This window comes from Theropithecus gelada, chromosome 20, assembly GCF_003255815.1.
Source record: "Theropithecus gelada isolate Dixy chromosome 20, Tgel_1.0, whole genome shotgun sequence".
NCBI classification, from domain to species: domain Eukaryota; kingdom Metazoa; phylum Chordata; class Mammalia; order Primates; family Cercopithecidae; genus Theropithecus; species Theropithecus gelada.
In genome coordinates, this window is record NC_037688.1 from 15,865,401 (window position 1) to 15,887,341 (window position 21,941).

Sequence of the window (21,941 nt, forward strand, 5' to 3'; positions counted from 1 at the left end):
TAGACACCCACAGGAGGACTCGAGCCGGGTCCACCCGACTCCCAACGCACGGCCTAGGCCACTATCTGACCCCTGCCAAGAAGGGGTCTCGCAGGACCTGCCACCCTGCCCCCTCTGTCCTGTGGGCATCTTACCAGCCAAAACTCCCCCTGCAAGCAAAGTGGACAAGGTCCCCATCCTTCCACTGATGCCAAGCCAGGCCTCAGAGGTGCCGGTGCCTGGTGCTTCTCATACCTGGTCTGAAGCGCTCTGGGGCCAGGTCCTGTCTTCTTCGCTCTGGCCCACGCCCACCTGTGACACCACACAGCTATCCAGCAGCACCCTGTGACCCGGGGCGGGGTGGGGGTAGGGGGCAGGAGAAAAGGACTGGGTTACGGGTGTTAAAGGTTCCACCAGCCCTGCTGAGGGCCACACTCTGTGCCAGGAGTGGAGGGCACAGAGATGCCCAAGAACAGGTCTCACCCTCAGGAGCCTCCAGGGCAGTGTCCTGCTAACAATCTTCCCATCTGAGACGTGCACTCAGCAAGGCACTGTGAAGGACATGCCACAACAGTGCTAGGAAGGAGGGCTTCCTGGAAGAGGTGGCCTGTCACCTGAGCCTCCAGGATGATGATTTTACCACAGAGAATGGCGGGGAGGAAGAGGTTGTCCAGGAAACGGGAACAGCATGTGTGAGAAATGCATGGAAGATGGTTGGAGGAGCTGTCATCTGGGGTCTCCCAGTCTCCAGGCAGTCTTGATGATGGGTAGAGTATGACAAAAGTGAGGCCCAGAGAGGTGAAGTGACCTGGCGAAGTCACACAGCAAATTGTCCCAAACCACACAAATCTCAAACCCAAGCCCTGGTTCTTCTCATGCCATGAGATCAGAGCCACTGCAACTGCTGAAGATTTCATGGGTGCCGGGCCCAGGCAGCAGGCACATAGTGATAGGACCAGGGGTGAGGCTGCAGTGGGCAGGGAGGGCTGTGGCAAATTGGAGAACCCATGTCCATTTGAAGGCAGCAACCCCCACTCCACTGGAAAAGGGGGCCAGGTGGCCAGATCATTCACAGAGCCTGAAATATATGTTTCTAAGGTGAAGTTGTCTGATGTTTAAATGCTGATAATTCAAATTAATATATGTTTATTAACATGCTGTAGCCAAAAGAACCTGTCTCCTGGCTAAATTAGATGTCCGTGTGCAACCTCTGGGTTAAAATGATGACTCAGGACTAGGAACTAATGTGATTTTTGTAGTTAGGATTAGTTCCTGCTTCCTAACAGCCCCTTCCCACCCCTCAGACTCCTGTCATCCAGGGGCTCACAGAGGATGCTCTGGGGTGTCTGCCACCCAGGAAACCTGAATGCATCATTCTCTACCCAGAGGGTCAAGTCTCAGCCCTCCTGAGCAAGGACGGTGGGGTAGGAAGGTGGGGACGGGATTGTTGCCTAGTCAGTCTGGAGCCAGCTGCTTGGCAGCAGAAATCAGTCGGTAATCACACTGCCACAGCGGCTCCTGGGCTGTGTGCCAGGCACTCTGCATGCAGAGTCTCCCCAGATCCTCCTCCAAATTACCCTGAGAAATCTATAAATGCGGTACACCACGGCAACAAAATCATATGATCATCTCAACAGATGCAGAAAAAGCAATTGACAAAATTCAGCATCGTTCCATGATCAAATCTTTCAACAAATTATGTATAGAAGGAATGGACTGCAATACAACAAAGGCCATGTATGACAAGCCCACAGCTGACATCATACTCAATGGTGAAAAGCTGAAAGCCTTTCCTTTAAGATCAAGAACAAGACAAGCATGCCTACTCTCACCAGTTCTTTCTTTTTCTTTTTCTTTTTCTTTTGTTTTGTTTTGTTTGTTTGTTTGTTTTTTGAGACAGGGTCTTACTCTGTCACCAAGGCTGGAGTGCAGTGGCATGATCATGGCTCACTACAGCCTCAACCTTCCGGGCTCAAACCATCCTCCTGCCTCAGTCTCCTGAGTAGCTGAGACTACAGGCATGCGCCACCACTCCTGGCTATTTTTGGTTTGGTTTTGTTTTGTTTTGGGTTTTTGGTATTTTAGTAGAGACAGGGTCTTGCTACATTGCCCAGGATGGTCTCAAACTCCTGACCTCAAGTGATCCTCCCACCTTGGTCTCCCAAAGTGCTGGGATTATAGATGTGACCCACCACACCTGACCCACTCTCACTTCTATTCAATGTAGTATAAGATGTCCTGGCTAGTGCAATTAGGCAAGAAGAAGAAATTAAAGGCATCCAAATTGTAAGGGAAGAAATTAAATTGTTCCTCTTTGCAGATAACTTGATCTTATATATAAAATAACCCTAAAGATTCCACCACAAAAACTGTTAGAACTGATAAACCAATTCAGTAAAGTTGCAGGATATAAAATCAACATAGAAAATTCAGTAGCATTTCAATATGCTAACAATGAACTATCTGAAAAAGAAATGAAACAACGCTATTTACAATAGCTATAAAGTAAAATAAAAAGCTTAGGAATAAATTTAATCAAGAAGGTGACAGAACCGTATGCTGAAAACTATAAAACATCAATGAAAGAAACTCAAGAAGATTGCTGGGTGTGGTGGCTCATGCCTGTAATCTCAGCATTTTGGGAGGCTGAGACAGGAGGATTGCTTGAGCTCAGGAGTTCGAGACCAACCTGAACAACAAGGCAAAATCCTATCTCTATAAGATACAAAAACTAGCTGGGTGTGGTGGCATGTGCCTGTGGTCTAAGCTACTTGGAAAGCTGAGGTGGGAGGATTGCTTAAGCCTGGGAGGTGGAGGCTGCAATGAGCTGTGATTGCACCACTGTACTCCAGCCTGGGCAACACAGCAAGACCCTGTCTCAAAAAAAAAAACAAAAAACACAACAACAACAACAACAAAAAACCCTACCCACATTGATTGAACACTACTTAAACATAAAATCTGAAACTATAAAACCACTTGAAGAAAATATAGGGGAAAAGCTCTATGACATCGGTCTAAGCAGTGATTTTTAAAAATATGAACCCAAGAGCACAGGCAATGAAAGCAAAAATATACAAAATGGGATTACATCAAACTAAAAAGCTTCTGCACAGCCAAGGAAACCATCAACAGACTGAAGAGACAACCTACAGAACAGGAGAAAATACTTGCGAACCATAAGTTGAATAAGGGGTTAATATCCAAAATATATAAGAAACTCAACTCAATTGTAAGAAAAAACTGATTTAAAAAAATGGGCAGAGAATCTGAATAGACATGTCTCGGTGTCTCAAAAGGTGACATACAAATGGCCAACAGGTATATGAAAAGATGCTTAACATCATGAATCATCAGAGAAATGCAAATCAAAACCACAATGAAATATCAACTTCTCACCTGTTAGAATGGCAATTATCAAAAAGACAAGATAGGCCGGTGCAGTGGCTCACACCTGTAATCCAAGCACTTTGGGAGGCTGAGGCGGGCAGATCATGAGGTCAGGAGTTCGAGACCAGCCTGGCCAACATAGTGAAACCCTGTCTCTACTAAAAATACAAAAATTATGCAGGCGTGGCAGCACGCTCCTGTAATCCCAGCTACTAGGGAGGCTGAGGCAGGAGAATTGCTTGAACCCAGGACACGGAGGTTACAGTGAACTGAGATTGCGCCATTGTACTCCAGCTGGGGCAACACAGTGAGACTCTGTCCCCCGCCCCTGCCCAAAAAAAGACAAGCTAGCAAGTGTTGGTGAGGATGCAGTGGAAAGGGAACACTTATACGCTGTTGGTGGGATTGTAAATTAACACAAGCATTATAGAAAAGAATACGAAGTTCCTCAAAAAGTTAAAAATGGAACTACCATATGATTCAGCTGTTGGGTACAGATCCAAGGGAAATGAAAACAGTATGTTGAAGAGATGTCTGCACTCCTATCATTGCAGCATTAATTTTTTTTTTTTTTCAAGACAGAGTCTCGCTGTGTCGCCCAGGCTGCAGTGCAATGATGTGATCTCGGCTCACTGCAACCTCAGCCTCCCGGGTTCAAGTGATTCTTCTGCCTCAGCCTCCCTAGTAGCTGGGAGTACAGGCCCATGCTACCACACCTGGCTAATTTTTGTATTTTTAGTAGAGTCAGGGTTTCACCATGTTGGCCAGGCTGGTCTCGAACTCCTGACCTCAAGTGATCCACCTGCCTCGGCCTCCCAAGTGTCTATCAACAGATGAATGGATCAAGGAAATGTCCTATATATACACAAAAGAATTCAGCCTTAAGATGAAGGAAACTTTGTCATTTGTGAACCTTGAGGACATTATGTTAAGTGAAATAAGCTAAACACAAAAGACACATACCATATGATCTCACTTATATGTGTAGTGTAAAAAGGTTGAACCCACAGAAGGAGATAATAAAATGGTAGTTACCGGGGCTGCGGAGGGGCGAGGGTTGGAGAGATGTTGGTTAAAGGGTACAAAGGTTCTGCTAGATAGAAAGCATAAATGTGAGAGATCTATTATACAGCACGTGACTCTAGTTAACAGCAATGTATTGTATTTGTAAAAATTGCTAAGAGTAGATCTAAACTGTTCTCACCACAAAAAATGATGAACATATGAGGAAATCTGTATGTTAATTAGCTCGATTTAGCCATTCCACAATGTATACATATTTTAAAACAACAATTATACACAAAAATATATACAATTTTTGTCAATTGAAAAAATAATTAGGCTGGACACGGTGGCTCATGCCTGTGATCCCAGCACTTTGGGAGGCCGAGGCGGGCAGATCACTTGAGGTCAGGAGTTTGAGACCAGCCTGGCCAATATGGTGAAACCCGCCTCTATTAAAAATACAAAAATTAGCCAGGCGTGGTGGTGCATGCCTGTAATCCCAGCTACTCAGGAGACTGAGGTAGTAGAATCATTTGAACCCAGGAGGCAGAGATTGCAGTGAGCCAGGATTGTGCCACTTGACTCCCTGGGCAACAGAGCGAGACTCTGTCTTTAAAAAAAAATAAGCAAGAAAAGAAAAAATAATTAACTTTTTAAAAGAGCCTAGGAAAAAAAAAAAAAAAACAACCAAATCTCACATAACCCTGACAGATCGGAACTGTTACTGCTCACATGCAAGCTGAGAAAACAGAGGCTCAGAGAGTTTGGATGGCCGATCCACGGTCATACCGCCTGTGCAAGGTGGGCCTAGATAAGATACTGCATCCCTGACCCCAAGGCCACGTGCTTAATGCTCTGTTTCACTGCCCGCCTCTGAAGTATTTTGGAGACTGTGCCTTCTACACTAAGAAGTCAGCCTTGCACAAATGGGTTAAAGACAGGTCTCCGGCTGCAAGGGGGATGACTGGATGACTTTCCTGAAATAGATACAGGGTCTGTCTCGGCTCTCTGCCTACAGCACAAAGGCTCAGAAAATGAACTGCCCCCAGGCCCAGCCAGAGGCTTCCTGGGGTCCTGCTTATTCCAGTATCAGACCAGAAGCCACTGTATGGCCTTGGGCAAGTCACCTCGAAGCCCTTGGGCTGCCTCTGTCTGCTCATCTGTCAAACGGGTAGGATTTTCCTGGCCTGTGCAGCCTGACTTATTTGAGTAAGATCAGAAGGGCCAATGAGAATCTTATAGAAAAGTCAAAAAAAGGACTGCCAGGTGTTGTTCTGGTGATTCTTCCGGATTCGTCATCACTAAACATTGGGAGCAGCTTTCCTTGTAATGCCAAGAATCCCAGCTCTACACTTCAGAGACAGGGCCCTGTCTCTGAACCTCAGTTCTCTCATCTGTGAAATGGGATGAGAGAAGAATAGAATCTGCCATGCAGGCTGCCTTAGCCATGAGTCGCATGGAAAAAAATTGTAAGTCAAATGGAAGCCATTATTATTGTTCTTGTCATTATTATTCTTAATGCCAGAGGAGGCAGCGATCTGCAGGGTTATGAAATCACCCACGTGGACTGAGGAACCTTTTGCACAAACATCTCCAGCTATCAAAACAACTCAACAGCCCAGTAGTGGCGCTGTCAGCATCACCAGGGGCTGTCTAGGGACGATGTACCAAAGCCACATGGCCCCTGCTTGACAGGGTGCCCAGTGCCTGCCAAGGTCCCCTCTTGCGCAGCCCAGAAGCAGCAAGCTATCAACTTCCAGAAAGTTCCCAAGTCCCAGGGATTTCCAAGCAGAGAAACAGACAGATTGGCTGAGGTGGGTTTCTTGGAGGCGCCCCCCCGGCCCACACTTTCCAAGTTTAAGATCCAGGGAGCAGCAGTGGCAGCCAGCTCTCAAAAGCTTCCTGTCCACTCCTCCCCTGTGCCATCCCGCAGGCCGTGCCCCAATGCTACGGTCCTCACTGTCACCTTCAGCAGACTCTCCACCTGAAATCCCAGCCCCAAAAGCACAAAGGAGGGAAGACTTAGGGAGGGGCAGCCACCTACTTGGGTCTCTCGGTCAGGGCCAGTCAGGATGCCCATGGTGCAGGGGTTCAGCTGAGGGCTGTGACATTCATCCCAAGCCTGGGTGGGTGCATGCAAGTGGGAGCCCAGCTCCTGAGCCAGCGTGGCCCCAGTGGCAGAGGAGCCAGCAATCCTTCCTGCTTCTAATCAGATTGAGGAGATGTGCAGGGAACAGCAGAAGCATCCCCAGGGGGGCCAGGTGGAACCAAAAGGCCGTGGTTGCTAGGGAAAGCTGAGCTGTTGCCTGTAGAGACCGGGTCTCTAGGCGACCGGGTCTCATCTGCCCGTTACCGGGCCCTCACGTCATCAGTAACCTGTGTCTCTACAAAGCTGGCCAAGAGCATCCTTCCCCAGCCAGTGACAGCCCAGTTTTGCTTGCCCTGGGCCTCACACCCTCTGACCCTGGCCCTGTGATCACCCACTCTGTCACTCCCTTGCCCCTCCCTGGGCTTGGAGCCCAAAAGTTTCCTGAGTTCAAAACTCTGGGTGAACATTTGTATGAAGACGTGCACGTCTGCAGCATCTGCGGGTGACTCCGATGCATGTGCATGTGTGCAAGGCTGTCGCGTGCATGTGTGCAAGTGTGTACATGTGTGCCTGTGTGCACACACATGTATGAACATGTATGAGTGTGCTGCCTGTGCTTGTGCATATATGCAGGATGTGTGTGGGTATAAATGTATGCATGCCTGTACATGTAACTGTGTGTATAACCCAGTATATATGTCTGTGTCGGTGTGCTGGTATATACGGGTATAGTGTAGATACGCGTGTGTGTGCCCATGTGTACTGCATTCTGAGAACATATGTGTAGTTAGTGCTCGTGTGCACATGCATGTATGTGAGCATAGTTGATCAGGGGCCTTCAAAGGGTGTCTCAGATCCAGAGCAGTGGCAAATACAGGGGTTTTCCAGCCTGGGTATTAGGTGTATAAGTTCAGCAAGGGAGCCACTTAGCTATGCACTCCACACAGAAGCATAGCTCCATAGAAGGCAGAGGGCAAACAAGCTGCTCTAATGAAACCAGGCAGCAGCTAAGTTCTTCACCTTGCTGGGACTGCAGGGTGGCTCAGAAGGCAGAATTAGGACAGGTCAGGAAGGGATAGAAGCCACAGGAAAGCAGGCTTAGTTTTGGTGTAAGAAATAATTTCACAAGTCAGAGGGGAATATGGAGGTAATGGACAGCCTTTGAGAGGCTGTGAGCTCCCTGTCACTGGTGGTAAGCAAGTCGAGGCTGTGTGGCCTCCTGTCAAGGATGGAAAGAGTCTATGTGAACTAAGGATGGACTAAAAGCAGATGACACTGAACAGGCCTCCAGCTCTGAAATCCTGTTTAACTATTTCCTGACTGGAACAAAAAGAGGCCATCAGCGGGGACGAGAACAACAGTGGCCATCAATGGGGCACTTACTCCAGGCCTGGTCCTACCACTTCCATCATCACCGCTGGCCCTGATGACCCCCTGCAGGAGGCTTGTATTATCCCCCATTTTACAGATGTGGAGACAGAAGCTCTGAGCGGGTACACCACTGGCCCTGGTCATTTCACTAACAGAAGCAAAGTGGTATTGGTGTTTCGGATGCCAAAGCCTGTGCTCCCAACACTCACAGTGCTATCATGTCTCAGGCCGTGGCCAGAGAGACAGGTCAGGGAGAAAGGATGCGGGTCATGAGGTACCTACGGTGGGCAGAGAGACAGGGACATAATGCCAGGGGACTGGAGCAAGGACAGAGTAACTTACTATCACCTGGCCCACCATAACAGTCTCCTCATCGTTCTCCCTGCCTCAATCTTTCTCCAACACAGCTGCCGGATCATGCTAGTCTCCTGCTTATGAACCTTCAATGGCTCCCTATTGCCTTTGGAAAAACTAGTTCAAGGCTTTACAACCTGCTTTTGAGGCAGTTCTTCTTTCTTCTTCTTCTTTTTTTTTTTTTCTTTTTTTTTTTTAATAGAGATGGGGTTTGGCTACATTGGCTAGGCTGGTCTTGAACTCCTGGGTTCAAGTGATCCACCCGCCTCGGCCTCCCAGAGTGCTGGGATTACAGGTGTGAGCCACCATGACTGGCCGACCTTCTTGAAACACTAACTTGGCTTCTAGGCCCCACACTCTTCTTGTCTCTTCCCTGCTCATGGGTGCCTCCTCCTCAGTCCTTTTTGGTTCCTCATCTCCCCAACCTCTGGTCTTGTCCATGAGCCTCTCCTCTATCCACACTTGCTTCCTGGGCATTTCCTTGAACCCCATAGCTTTCAATGCCACTCACATGCCCAGAATCCCAATGTCACATCTCCAGCCCCACCTCTCCCGCTCCTAACTCCAGGCACAGGTGTCCAACTGCCTGCTCTTCCCCATGGGTATCCCCCTGTCCAGCCATTCTTCCACTCACCCTCCATAGTGTTTCCTGATCTCCAGTGTTTAACTTTTATTTTAACTGAACTCTTCTGTGTGTTTAGCGTTGAAATCTATGGATGTGGGCGGACGATCGACCATTACTGGGCAGTAGAGTAGAACCCAGGACAGCCCTAGAAGGCATCAAAGGCAACCAAGGTGGGTGGATATGGAGGGGAAGCAGCCTTGGCTTTGTGAATAATGGGAGAACTGGGAGTCCACTGCATATGCCCTTGCAGTCAACTAATATTTATTTGGTGCCCACTGTGTACCAGGCACCATTCTAGGCTCTAGGGACATGGCAATGAAAGCAACAGATAAAAGTGCCAGCCCTCTTGGAGGCTGCATTCTAGTGTATATGTAGAGGGATGTGGAGTGGTAGGTAATATGATTCCCAGGTCATGATGAGCACAGCAGGGGAACCCCAGCTTCTCCCAGCCTCTCTGGTCAAAGTCCAGCCTCACACAGCACAGAACAAGAGAAAGGAGCTCCCATGAGCAGCAAAGAGTGCCCAGACCCCAGGAGCTCAGCCAACCCCAGCCCCAGGACCATCCCCAGCCAGGTGAGCAAACGACTTACTCAGTCACCTCCTCCTCCTCTTCCTCCTCCTCCTCTTCCTCTTCCTCCTCCTCATCTTTCTCCTCTTCAATCCTGGACAGCTCTCTAAGTTGGGGTTAGAGGCAGGAGGTGAGTCCACCTGAAGCTGCCCCGCTGAGTCTACCTCTTGCCCCCATTTTCTGTAGGATGTCCCATGACTCCTGAGCCCAGACCTGGACTTTCCAACCAAGGCTCAACCCGAGGAGCCCCACCTGAGCAACCCTGGACTCTCTCTGGCAACAAACCCTCTCCTCTGCATGAGGGGACTGTCCCAGCCACTGTCCTGGTGGTGACCCTAGGTCAGCCTCTGATCCTCTCTGGGCCTCAGTTTCCCCATCTTAGCTATGTAAGTTACAGACTTCAGAACCCAAGACCTCCCGCTGTCACCAAGCATCTCTAGTAGGAACAAAGATTGCGACATCCCTATGGAAAGCGACTTGGCGGTCACGACCACAAATCCACATTCTCACGACCAATGACCCACAATTCCCCTCTAGAAATCTCCTGCAGATGTATTCACACACGTGCAAAGACATGCATACAAGAGTGCCTGTTGCAGGATTGTTCATAATAACAAAAATTTGGAACCAACCTAAATGTCCATCAATAGTGAATAATAAATTATGGTATAGCCATATGATGGAATACTATGCAGCAGTGAAAAATGAAGATGCTCTCTATATCCTGAATGTGGAAAGACCTCAAGGTATGTCGTTGAATAAATATGGCAAGGTGCAGATAGGTATGTGTGCTATGCTACCTTCTGTACAGAAAGAAAAAAGGAGGGAGATGTTAGCTTGCATATGCCCAGACTGTCTCTAGAGAGGCACATAAGAACCTGGTAGCCGTTGTACCCATGGGAGAAGGATGGCTGTATGAAGGCAGGGGGAAGCAGGTTTGGTTCCTGCTCTGTGCCTTTTTATACCTTTGGGATAAGGTACTGCATGCTTGGTACCTTCTCAAACAATAACTAATCTTTTAGGGTCTTCTCAGACTCCCCACCTCGGCATCTTTTCCATGGCTTTGTTCTCCTCTTCATGAGCTGGAACCACCTCTGTACCCTGCGAGCTGGTACTGACATCCTGGTGGGCATCCTCCCAGTGCGGTTCAACCTCTTCTAGGACGAGGTCAGGCTCCACTTGCCCTCCAGGAAGGATGCTGACTGCAGGGAACACAGGAAGAGCCATTTATGGGATGTACAAGGGAGTGGGCTTGGGCCTCCGAGTCCCAGGGACCCCGCAGGGAGCCCTGGCTGTGGCCAGCAGTGCCTCAGTGCTTAGTCAGGCAGTGGGGAAATGGCACTTTCCATTTTCAGCGTGACCAGATCGGTGTTCCGGTGATGGGCTGAAGCCTGTGCTCACTCACTCTGTCTCCATCATCTTCCCCCCTTTTCCTCTTGAGACAGAGCTTTGATTATGGTTGAACCTGTTTCTCACTGGGGCCTCCTTCTTAAAGGTTTGTGCAGAGGCAGAAACAATGTTTCCAGTCACAGCATCACAGGGATGCTAAAAGGCCCAGGTTCAGGGTCCACCTGGCCACATCCAGGTGCAGGTAGCCTGGATTGTCCTGAGGGATGCAGAGAGAGCTTCCTGCTCTGTAGATGTCACCCCCTGGTGACAGCAAGCCCATATGCTCAGCATTTGCTTCTGAGAGTCCTTCCCTCCCTCCTGGGTCTAGAGGCTCCACCCTCCAGGGAAACTCCACTTCCTCATGGGGGTGGTCCCGCCTTCAGATGGGAGTGTAATTTTCAACATTTCTTCACGTATCCTGGTCCTTGACAACGAAAACACCCTGGGCCTGTGAGCTTGGCAGGTGCTCAAAGGGAATGCAGAGCAGTCCATCAGGAACCTACGCCTATCCCCAGGCTGGTGTCAGCGACAAAGGACAACGCCTGGACACCAGGTGTCCCCCAAAAGCTCCAGGGATCTTGGTGGCCCTCAGCCAAACATAAATTAGTAATAGTGACTTTTTTGTGGTTGAGACAGGGTCTCGTTCTGTCGCTCAGGCTGGAGTGCATGAGTGCAATTATGGCTCACTGCAGCCTCGACCTCCTGGGCTTTAGCATTCCTCCCACCTCAGCCTTCTGAGTAACTGGGACTACAGGCATGCACCACCATACCCGGGTAGTAGTAACGATGACTTTAAATGGAAGCTGGCCTCAAGTCTTATCCTGAGACTTTGGCTGTTATTGTTCATAATGTTGCATAACAACAATAATAGTAAGAGCAGCTGCATTTTTCAGCATTTCCTATGTGCCAGGACCTGTGCTGAGTGATTTACGTGGAATAACTCGATTAGTCCTCACATCAACATTTCGAGGTTATAATTAGCATCCCCATTTTATTTTCCCTCTTTTATATTTTTCTCCCCATTTTACAGATGAGCAAACTGAGACAGAGATAAATACCTTATCTTATGGGGTGCTTCCTATTGCCAGGCACGTAGCTCCCCACTTCTAGGTACAGATATTATCCCTGTCTCACAGATGAGGTGCTGCCTGCCCTCTAGGGAAGCCCCAAGCGCATCCCGAACTAGCTGTTTCCAGGTTGCTTCCGGCTCCTCTGGCCCTGCAAATGCCATTGGGGTTTGGTCAGGGAGGCTCCTCCAAGTGTGACCCTGAATCCGGTGGTGGGACGCGTTGTCCAGGTCAGTCTATGCTGCTGTCCAGCAATGGTGCAGTGTCTCCACTCTAAGCAGCCCCTTGGGGTGCCAGTTCCTGCCTGGGCATAGCGGGGAACATGCAGGGAACAGAACATCTTGCCTGACAGCACATGAGCTTTCACAGCAGCCCCAAAGGGCAGGAACGGCACTTTCCCCCTCTTAAAGAGAGCCAGCTCAGACAGGCTGAGTGTCTTGTCCCAGGCTACACAGGAAGGTGGAGGCAGAGCCAGGTGCCCTGACTCCCGTTTTCCCAGTGCACTATCCCAGGTGACAAATGTGTCCCATGAGCGCCTCATGGCATCAGCGGCCACTCCTTAAGGGGTGCCGTCCTTAAGAATTGATGCCGTCCTTGCTTCCACACTGCCTTTCCTTTCCATTAACCTTTTCTTTTTAGGTCGTATTTAGTGCATGGGTGTTTTATAAGCATTTCTTTTTTTTTTTTTTTTTTTTTTTTTTTTGAGACAGAGTCTCGCTGTGACACCCAGGCTTGAGTGCAGTGGTGCGATCTCGGCTCACTGCAACCTCCACCTCCCGTTCAAGCGATTCTCATGCCTCAGCCTCCTGAGTAGCTGGGATTACGGGCTCTTGTAACCACATCTGGCTAATTTTTGTATTTTTAGTAGAGACAGGGTTTCACCATATTGGCCAGACTGGTCTCGAACTCCTGACCTCAGGTGATCCACCCACGTTGACCTCCCAATGTGCTGGGATTACAGGCAAGAGCCACTGTGCTCGGCCTCATTTCCTCCTTTCATCTCTGCAGCAGGCCTGCAAGACGTGTCCTATACTGTTCCCATTTTACAGCTAAAGATTCTGCAGCTCTGAGAGGAGGACAGTACCCAAGATTACCAATCTGGGAGGGGAGGGATGGGGTATGCTGCTACACAGCCCCCAGGGCAGGCCCCCAGGAGGCCTGGTGCAGGAGCTCCTGGCCCACCCCTGGAACTCTGACCACCCCTCTCTACAGGTGTCTGAGTCATAGCTCGCCCAGCTTCTCTGCGGCCCTACCGAGGTGTTCAGGAGCTATGAGTGCTACAGTTCCCATAGAAACTGCCACCCCACCCTGGCATGCCACCTCTTGGTCAGTGGCCTCTCTGCCCTCAGGGCCGTCAAATGAGGTTCTGACCCTGGCCGGTGAAAGTCAACAGTCTTGGTCGGACGCAGTGGCTCACGCCTGTAATCCCAGCACTTTGGGAGGCTGAGACGGGCAGATCATGAGGTCGAGAGATCAAGACCATCCTGGCCAACATGGTGAAACCCCTTCTCTACTAAAAATGCAAAAATTAGCCGGGCGTTGTGGCATGCGCCTGTAGTCCTAGCTACTCAGGAGGCTGAGGCAGGAGCATTGCTTGAACCCGGGAGGTGGAGGTTGCAGTGAGCCGAGATCGCACCAATGCACTCCAGCCTGGTGACAGAGCAAGACTCCATCTCAAAAAAAAAAGAACGAAAGTCAACAGCTTCCAGGATCAGCAGGCAGGAACCTGAGCACATGAATTCTAGGCTAAGGCACCCACCTGGACCCCTGGGTCTCTGTCAAAGCCTGAGCCCTAACTCCAAACCTCCACCCTTTCTGGCAGGCCTGGGTCATGATACCTCCTTCCTCTGCCTCTCCCTGGCCCAGGCTCACATCTCCTCCCACCTGGCCCCAAAGCACTAACCTCTCACTGGGTGTTTCTCAAAGTATGGTCCCAGCCTCTCCCCGTCATCAGAATCATCTGAGAAAGCAGGTGCTTCTCAATAAAGCAGATTCTTCCATAAACATTACTTGGTCATGAAAGAGGAGAGGAGAGGGGAGGGGAGGGAAGGGGAGGGGAGGAGAGGAAAGGGGAGGGGAGGAGAGGAGAGGGGAGGGGAGGAGAAGAGAGGGGAGGGGAGGAGAAGAGAGGGGAGGGGAGGGGAGGGGAGGGGAGGGGAGGGGAGGGAAAAAAACAGAACCAGATTCCCAGTTCCCAGTACTCTTGAATCACAAAGTCTGGGGTAAGACGTTCTTCATAGTTGGCCCCAGGTGCCTTGGAAGCATCCCTGCTTTGATTGCTTTCCCTGTCTTCAAAGCTTGTTCAGCCTCAGAGTAATCTTTCTGAAGTTACTCCCCTGCTCAATCACCTTCAATGGCTCCCCATTGCCTACAGCCTAGTCTCCTAGAGTCAGGCTCCAACTTCTCTAGTTTTATCTTCTGCATTAAGGATGCTGGGCTCCACATTAGCTGAAGTCCCACTACTCTCCTGTATACCACACTTTATTTCCTCTACTGGGATTGCCCCACCTCATCACCAGTTTGAGACCTCAGGGATCTCGAATCCAAAGGCCTGCCCAGCCAGTGTGATGATGTATACAAATGAAGGGGCAGGTGCCACCTGCCTTCAGGTGCCAGCAGCTGCCCAGACTGTCCTCACAAGCACCGTGTGGGCCCATTACAGCCAGGTCTACCCAGTTTTCGAGAGAAGCCGGATTTTTTCATGTAAAGCTACCTGATTTTTAAATGTTGGCAATCCTAATTTTTAAAATCACTCCATGGCCCAAACAGACACGTGTGGGCCAGCTGGGAGCCAGGACCCCCGGCTCAGGACCCCTGGCTAATTCCTCCCCTCCTGCAACTCAATACCCCAAGCCCAGGGCTATTCAGTCCACCCACTTTTAAAATCTAAACCCTTCTTTTAGCTTTATCCTAAGCAATAATATCATGCAATCACAGGTTTGATGTGCTCATTTACGCTCTTTTAATGTTAATGAAAACGTTTGTTGCTGCTCACTGGCGTCCCCAAGCCTTGGAAGGAGAGAGTGTGGCCAGGCCTAGGGAGAACCTCTTCTGGAAAAAACTGTATCTTGTCGAGGTGCTGACTGTGCCAGGTACCACACTGGGAGCTGTGCACGCGTCCTCTTAAAGAGATGCTCAATACTGAGTCATCCATCCATGGGGCTTTCTAATTTATTAATTAAAAAAAGGTTTTTTAGAGACAGGGTCTCAGTGTGTTGCCCACGGTGGTCTCGAACTTCCGGGCTCAAGCAATCCTCCTGCCTCAGCCTCCCAAAGTGCTGGGATTACAGGCGTGAGCCACCACGCCCGGCTATGGGGCTTTTCCACAGCCCTCTGGGGGTAAGTCCTGCTGTCTAGCCTAAATCTTGCAGGCTGTGCATGGCTGGCCTTCCCCTTGTTCTGGTCTGGGAGGCTCTGGGGCTGGTGCAGGTGACGCTGGCTCCCCTTGTCCTGCCTGGGAGTGTGTGGACAGGGAGGGGTTCGCTGTTCAAATAGGGCGGGGTGTCAGTGGCCACCTCCCCCCGGAAGGTCTTCTCTTCAGGACATCCTTCTTTCCTTCCATCCGTGTGTCCATCTGAGCTCTCCCAGATTCCCTTCTCCCTTATTTCAGAGACCTCCAGCTCCCATCACCCCTGAAACAAAGGAGAAGACAGGGTGGGTGGCTGGGTGGACAGGCGGAAGGAGTGAGAGAGTGAGTGAGTGAGTGAGTGGATGAGTGAATGAATGGGGAGGGTAGGGGACAGATAACCCCCAGCCCCTCAGAGTCTCCCCATGACATGGGACGTGAGTGGAATAGTGTCTCCCAAAAAGATAATTCCGAGTCCTAACCCCATTACCTGTGAATGTGACCTTATTTGGAAATAGCTTCTTTGCAAGTGTGATTAAGTTAAGGATCTCAAAGTGAGATCATCCCGGATTTAGGGTGGGCCCTAAATCCAATGACTGATGTCCTTTTAAAAGAACGGAGAGGGAGGCTTGACACACACAGACACAGAGGTAAAGGCTGTGTAGAGACGGAGGCAGGGACTGGAGGACAGCCAGAAGCCAAGGTTCGCCAAGGACCACGAGCAGCCAGCAGGAGCAAGGAGAGCGGCACGGGCATGTCTCGCTCAGAGTCCCAGGAGGAGCCGACCCTGCCAAAGCCTTGACCCTGGACTTCTGGCTCCTGCACTGTGGAAGAATCAGTGTCTGTTGTTCTAAGCTGCCCAGTGTGTGCACATCTGTTATGGCAGCCCTAGAAAAGGAAACCAAGCCAGCTCCCCACCCTGTCCCCATGAGCCTGCCCACATGGCCACCCAGCATCCACCCATAACCCACATGCTCCAGACATTACAGGGAGGCCCTGGCCACAGCTGGTGGAGAATCCCACCTCCTTCCAGAGGGGAAGAGAAGAGGGTTCTGGTGCTCCATCCTCAGATGCAGACCCTCTGGAGGCTCTCTGCCCCCAAGGAAATGTTTTTAGTTCCTTTAAGCGGAGGCTGCCAGGCCAGGTGGACTCGATTTGCTCTGTGACCTTGGGCAGGTGCTTTTGGTTCTCTGAGCTCTGCCCCCTGCCTGCCCCAACAGCCATGAGGGTCTCTGCTCTGTTGCCCCAGGTTGGCCACGAGCTTTCATGAGAGACTGCGTATGCCCTGCTTTGAGACAGGCCAGCTCTCCTCATGTCATCGCCATGATTACATCAACCCTAACGCCCCCCATGCCTCTCCATCAGACCTGAGCTCCACAGTGCACTGGCCAGTGTGTGCTCCAGGCCACAGCGGCCACCCCCAGCTTCAGGGCACTCATGGAGACCACCATCGGCCTAGTGGGGCTGGGGCTGGACACAGCCTTGCAGACACAGGGCAGAACTCAGAGCCCTGGGACACCCTGAGGCCTGTGGTTGGAGGGCTTGTGTCCAGGATGGAACAGGGGACGCCACCACCCACAGCCCCTGAGCTCTGCTCACAACTAGAACCCATCACAGGCCTGGCACATAGTAGGCTATCCTTAACTATGTACTGAATGAATGAATGGATGGATGGATGAATGAATGCCTGTTCACCGCATGCCTCTCTGGAGGCCATGAAGTGAAGAAAGAACAGATCCTGCCTCCAGCCCCTTCCTGGTCTCAGTCCTCTGTCCCCGATTCCTGGCTCGGGACTGGTCTCAGTCCTCTGTCCCCGATTCCTGGCTCAGGGCTGGGATAAAGGGCATCACATGCCTCCCCAACCCAGCCGCAGGTGACAGGGACCCCTCCAGCTCAAGGGAGCTGGAGGCTGTGGGGCCTGATTCCTCCAGTGAGACCCCACCCCTCTCCATTCAGCTTGGCCAAACCCATTTGCCCAGCTGCCAGGGGATGGGAGCTCTCTGGGCATTACCAGCAGGAAGGAGAGCTCATCTGACTTAGCCCCGGGACTGTTTGCTCCGGAGAGAAGCTGGACACCAGGCTCCCGGGGCCTCCAGCCACCATCTGGGTCTGGGCCAGGCTCTGGCTACCTGGCCAGGCTGAACAGAGGTAGGGCCTGCAGAGCACAGGGCTCTCTCAGCTCCAGCTCAGGAGACCCTAACTGCCCCCTGTGTGAGTCCAGGTCTGGCCAGGGACAGCCCCCTTGCCCACATACAGTCAGACCCAAGGACACCAAGCAACCCTTCCTAATATGCACATGGGGACCCAGTAATGTGTCACTTACTGGTCTGCACATCACATATCCCAGGGGAGTCAGGCTCCTGCATGGAGAGAGAAAAAAGGGAAAATCCTGCCATGGCCTCTTCACCAGCCTCCCCGTTTCGGCCACCCCTTCCAGCACATGACCTTGACCCACGTCTCCAGGCCTTAGTTGTCCCATGGGATGGAGAAGACAGTCCCTCTGTGCCCAGGGCCAGTGAAGGATTTGAGGTGGGGGAGGGGGCTTTGAGAGCTCGAGCCTTGGCTCAAGTGAATCAAGGTGGGGGTGACCCCAGACAGCCACAGCAGCGGCACCTGCTCAGAAGAGCCAGGCCGAGCCCTTCAGTGACACAAAGACCCAGGACCTGGCCAGGCCTTCCTGTCTCTGGGGCCTAGACAGCTTTGTTTACAGAACTCTTTACCTCCATTCTCACAGCCCTGGGTATGAAAATGCAGGTAAAGAGTTCTGTAAACAACTGACCATTGGTCAGCTGGGACAACTGAGGTTCTGAGAGGGGCCAGGGCCGAGGCCACACAGCCAGGAGAGAGATTAGGCTTCCCACTTCCCAGTTCCAGGTGCTTCTATAAAGACGTTCAACTGCACCCAAGAAAAAAGGGCCAGATTCCTGGTTCATGAGGAAGGAGAGGAACGGGTGACGGGGTGCATGAGTGCTCTCCCTGGCCACTCATGTTGGAGCCCTAGGCTATCAGGAGTGCACATAGGGCCTGCCGGCTCCTGTGAGCCTTACTTCTTCCCAGAATCTGGGTATCTCCGGACCTTTGCAAATGCTTGGAGGCCACCTCCACTGGGAAGCCTTCCTTGATGCTCCCAGGAGGCTCCATTTCTGCGCCCCATGTCCTCTCTGCTCCCCCATGGAAGGACCTCCCCCACTGACTGTGAACCCCTGGCAGGAGGGGCTGGGCCACCACATCTCAGGCCTGTGGCCACTGTGCCTCAGAGCGGGTGGAATGAGCGTGGGCCATGCAGACAGGAAGGCTGGGGGAGCTGGGCTCCTACCCAGGGTCCCTTCTTCCTGCTGTGCCTTCACACCCCAGGGACACAGGCCAACCATCCTGCTCCTTACCCAAGTTCCCAAGACCCCTCCTACCACCACCAAGGCCCCCACTTCATGCGCCCAGCACTGACCTGTTCCCCTATCTTCCCATGTAGCACTGGCTGCGGCAAAGCCATCTCCAGCCTGTGCAGGACCCACGCCACCAGCCTGCGGGTGGAAGAGAGTGTGCTGTGTCCAGGTGGGAAGGGTCGTGGGGAAACTGAGGCCAAAGTCAACTCGTTCACAAGGCAGAAAACAAGCCTGCCAAAAGGCAGAGCCTGCCAGGAGCCAGAGCCCAGGTTTCCAGCCTGAAAACCATTTCCCCCGCCCTCTACCCTCCCTAAGTGAGCTTCTGGCTACTGTTCAGGCCCCAGCAGGTAGCTCAGGCTCCCCCAACCCTCCCACCCATCCCCGGAAGGGAGTGCATTTTGGGCATCTCACACATGGAAAGTGGCAACACCTGTCCTGATTTCCTTCCCTCCTTCCTTCCTTCCCTTCTCTTTTTTTTCCTTCTTTCTTTCTTGACTTGGTAGCCCAGGCTGGTGTGATCATAGCTCACTCCCGTCTCAGCCTCCTGAGCAGCTGGGACTACAGGCACATGCCATCATGCCCAGCTGTTTTGTTTTGTTTTGTTTTGTTTTTTAATTTTTTGTAGAGATGGAGTCTTGCTATGTTGCCCAGGCTGGTCTCAAACTCCTGCTGCCACAGCTTCCCAAAGTACTCGGATTACAGGCATGAGCCACTGCACCCAGCCTGTATCCCATTTTAAATACATGTATCCTCTGGCCCAGGAACTCCATTTCCACTGATTTATCCTCCAGATTTACTTGTGCGTGAACCCAGTGATGCATGCACAGGCTATTGATTGTGGCAAAAGAGTGAAAACAAATGTAAATGTCCACTGAGTGGTTAAATAAAAACTGGTGCATCCATTTAATGCAGCTGTCGAAGAAAGAATGCAGTAAGACCTGTATGGATAAAACAGCTTCTAAGACACATTTTTCAAGTTAAGAAAAAAAAGAAGCAAGCCAGACGGGGTGGCTCATGCCTGTAATCTCAGCACTTTGGGAGGCCGAGGTGGTCAGACTACTTGAGGTCCGGAGTTCTAGACCAGCCTGGCCAACACAGTGAAACCCCCATCTCTACTAAAAATACAAAAGTTAGCCGGGCGTGGTGGCCTGCACCTGTAATCCCAGCTACTCAGGAGGCTGAGGCAGGAGAATCGCTTGAACCTGGGAGGCAGAAGTTGCAGTGAGCCGAGATTGTGCCACTGCATTCCAGCCTGGGAGACAGAGCAAGACTCTGTCTCAAAAAAAAAAGTAAAGTGCAGAAGAGTAGGTATAGTTTGCTCCTGTCAGGTGTGTGTTGAAGAAAAAAGAAGAAGAAAAAAAAACAAACACGTACCCAAAGCTTGAAAGCTTGGACATGCATAGAAACGTGGGAAAGGGCACGAAGCTGATGTGGCTGCCTTGGGAAGGGGTCTGCACACATCCAGTAGAATTTTCTTCCAGGTTTCCTGGAGGTTAGGTGTTGGGCAGGGACTAGGTACTCATCCTGCTCCCTGGTGGGAGGCGCAGCATTGAGGGTGGCTCACCTGGCAGTGTCCCTGGGTGGTGGCAGGGAGGAGGCCTGGGCCTGGGAGCTAGGCTGGGGCTCTGGAGCTGGCACCTCCTTGGGTTCCTCCTTGGGCTGCAGGGGGATGGCAGTGGGCAGGGGGGCGCTCTCCCGGGCCTGCAGCTTGGGCCCTGTTTCCTGGGGGCGTCCTGGAGGCACTAAACAGCGGGGAAAGCAGGAGCTAGAGACGCCGTCCCTTGAGGGCTTCCTTCAACCCCTCAAGGGCACAGGGGCCAGATTCAAGGCACTAACAGGACTGAATGGGGAGCCCTTTGGGACCACTTCACCCATTCCTATCCTCAAACAGACCAGACAGACAAGAGAACTGAGGCCCAGGGAGGGGAAGGGACTTATCCAAGACCCACACGTCTCTTCCAGGACTCTGGCTTCCCAGTCTGGACTGGGGAGGGGATTCTGGTGTCCCCTACAGCAGCCTGCTCCTGGCAAGCCCTGAACCCCATCCTAGTCTGGGTGGGGGCTAAGGGCCTCCGGGGGATTCTCCAGGGCCCAGTTGAGCCCTGAGCCCAGCCCGTGACCATCCCAGGCAGCCCCCTCCTGAGCTCCCCTCCCTGTACCTGGGTCCGAGGCAGCACCTGTAGCAACTGCAGGCTCATCTCTCCAGACCTGGGTGACAAACAGGGCACAAGGTCATGGGCCATAGCAAGCTCTGTGCACTTCCCCAACCCCCACTACCAGCTGTGCACTGGCCCAAGGCTGGTGAGTTGGGGGGTTGGGGGGTCTCTCCTTCTGAATCCCCGCCACCTCTCGCAGTCACTCCTCCCCATCAAGGACTCTCCAAGGGGGGCATCGCCCTCTCCTGAGTTCCAGGGGGTGGGGACAGCCTGCTGGAGGAGGCAGGCCGTCCTGGGGCCCCAGAAACCCCCCCATATACTCAACTCCCTGTCCCTCCCTTCCTTGGCTCACCTCGGAGGATCTGGGGGGCTGAGGAAGCACTCTCTCCAGATTCTGCTCCAGCCACAGGAGCAGCCATGACCCGGGCCTGCAGAGGGGCCAGTGGTCAGCAGAGCGCCCTGAGGGAACAGGTCAGTGCACTACCTAACAGCCCACCGCAGGGCCAGCCCTCGACCAGCCCTTCCGTGGCCTCCACCACTGCTCTGCGTAGTAGTGGTGGCCTTGTCCTGGAAACTCTCAAAGGGCCCCAAGGCGGTGGGGAAATCCTGCCAGACTCCAATTCTGAGCCAGGACTGGACCAGGCTCTGGAACCACAGCCATGGCTTCCTGAGGCATCAGAGGAGAGGCAAGAGCCGCTTGAGGACCTGAGTGCAGCCCTGGGGGCTCCCTGTGCTGGAACAGACAGGGTTGGCTGGCTGCACGGGAGTGTGACCTGTGCCATCACACAAGGCCTTAGACTTAGAAGGACCCGGTTTTGGTTTCATACTCTGCTGTCACAGTCTGAAAACATTTTTAAAAAAATTTTAAGGGGCCTGCATTTGCATTTGCCTGGGGCCCCGCAAATTAATTATGTGGCTGGTCCTAAGGTCAAGCATTGGATCCCAAATCCATCTGGCCTCTGGGAAGCCCCACTCTCTTCAGGGAGGCACCATGTTCCCAGGACAACCGGTTCCCCCAAGTATGGTCCAAAAGAAGGCTGGTGAGTCCTCTAGGTGCCCTCATCCTAAATTGCTTTCATGGTCTCAGGAATCAGCAGCGCACATCTCAGAAGGAAGTAGGGGACCAAAAGACACAGAGAGCAAGCTGCAGCAAGGAATGAATGAATGAATGAATGAAGTGTGTGATTATATACAAGTATGTTCATTCATGCATGCATTT

The 21,941-nt window shown here is 51.8% G+C and overlaps 1 protein-coding gene across 3 annotated transcripts in view; it reads right to left on the reverse strand.

Annotated features, from left to right (window-relative positions):
- CNGB1 (cyclic nucleotide gated channel beta 1) overlaps nucleotides 1-21,941 on the reverse strand; it is an 88,832-nt gene that overhangs the window by 57,609 nt on the left and 9,282 nt on the right. Inside the window, exons 8-15 of one of the 3 annotated variants that reach the window (XM_025370577.1) lie at nucleotides 21,075-21,150; nucleotides 20,744-20,774; nucleotides 20,131-20,308; nucleotides 18,629-18,704; nucleotides 17,507-17,543; nucleotides 10,424-10,583; nucleotides 9,404-9,487; nucleotides 235-322 (exon numbers count right to left, since the gene is read on the reverse strand). In XM_025370577.1, the coding sequence (XP_025226362.1) occupies nucleotides 235-322; nucleotides 9,404-9,487; nucleotides 10,424-10,583; nucleotides 17,507-17,543; nucleotides 18,629-18,704; nucleotides 20,131-20,308; nucleotides 20,744-20,774; nucleotides 21,075-21,150 (730 nt within the window). Of the gene's footprint in view, nucleotides 1-234; nucleotides 323-9,403; nucleotides 9,488-10,423; nucleotides 10,584-14,775; nucleotides 15,470-17,506; nucleotides 17,544-18,628; nucleotides 18,705-20,130; nucleotides 20,309-20,725; nucleotides 20,775-21,074; nucleotides 21,151-21,941 lie in introns of those variants that run through there. The other 2 variants (XM_025370576.1, XM_025370578.1) reach the window with 2 other exon arrangements.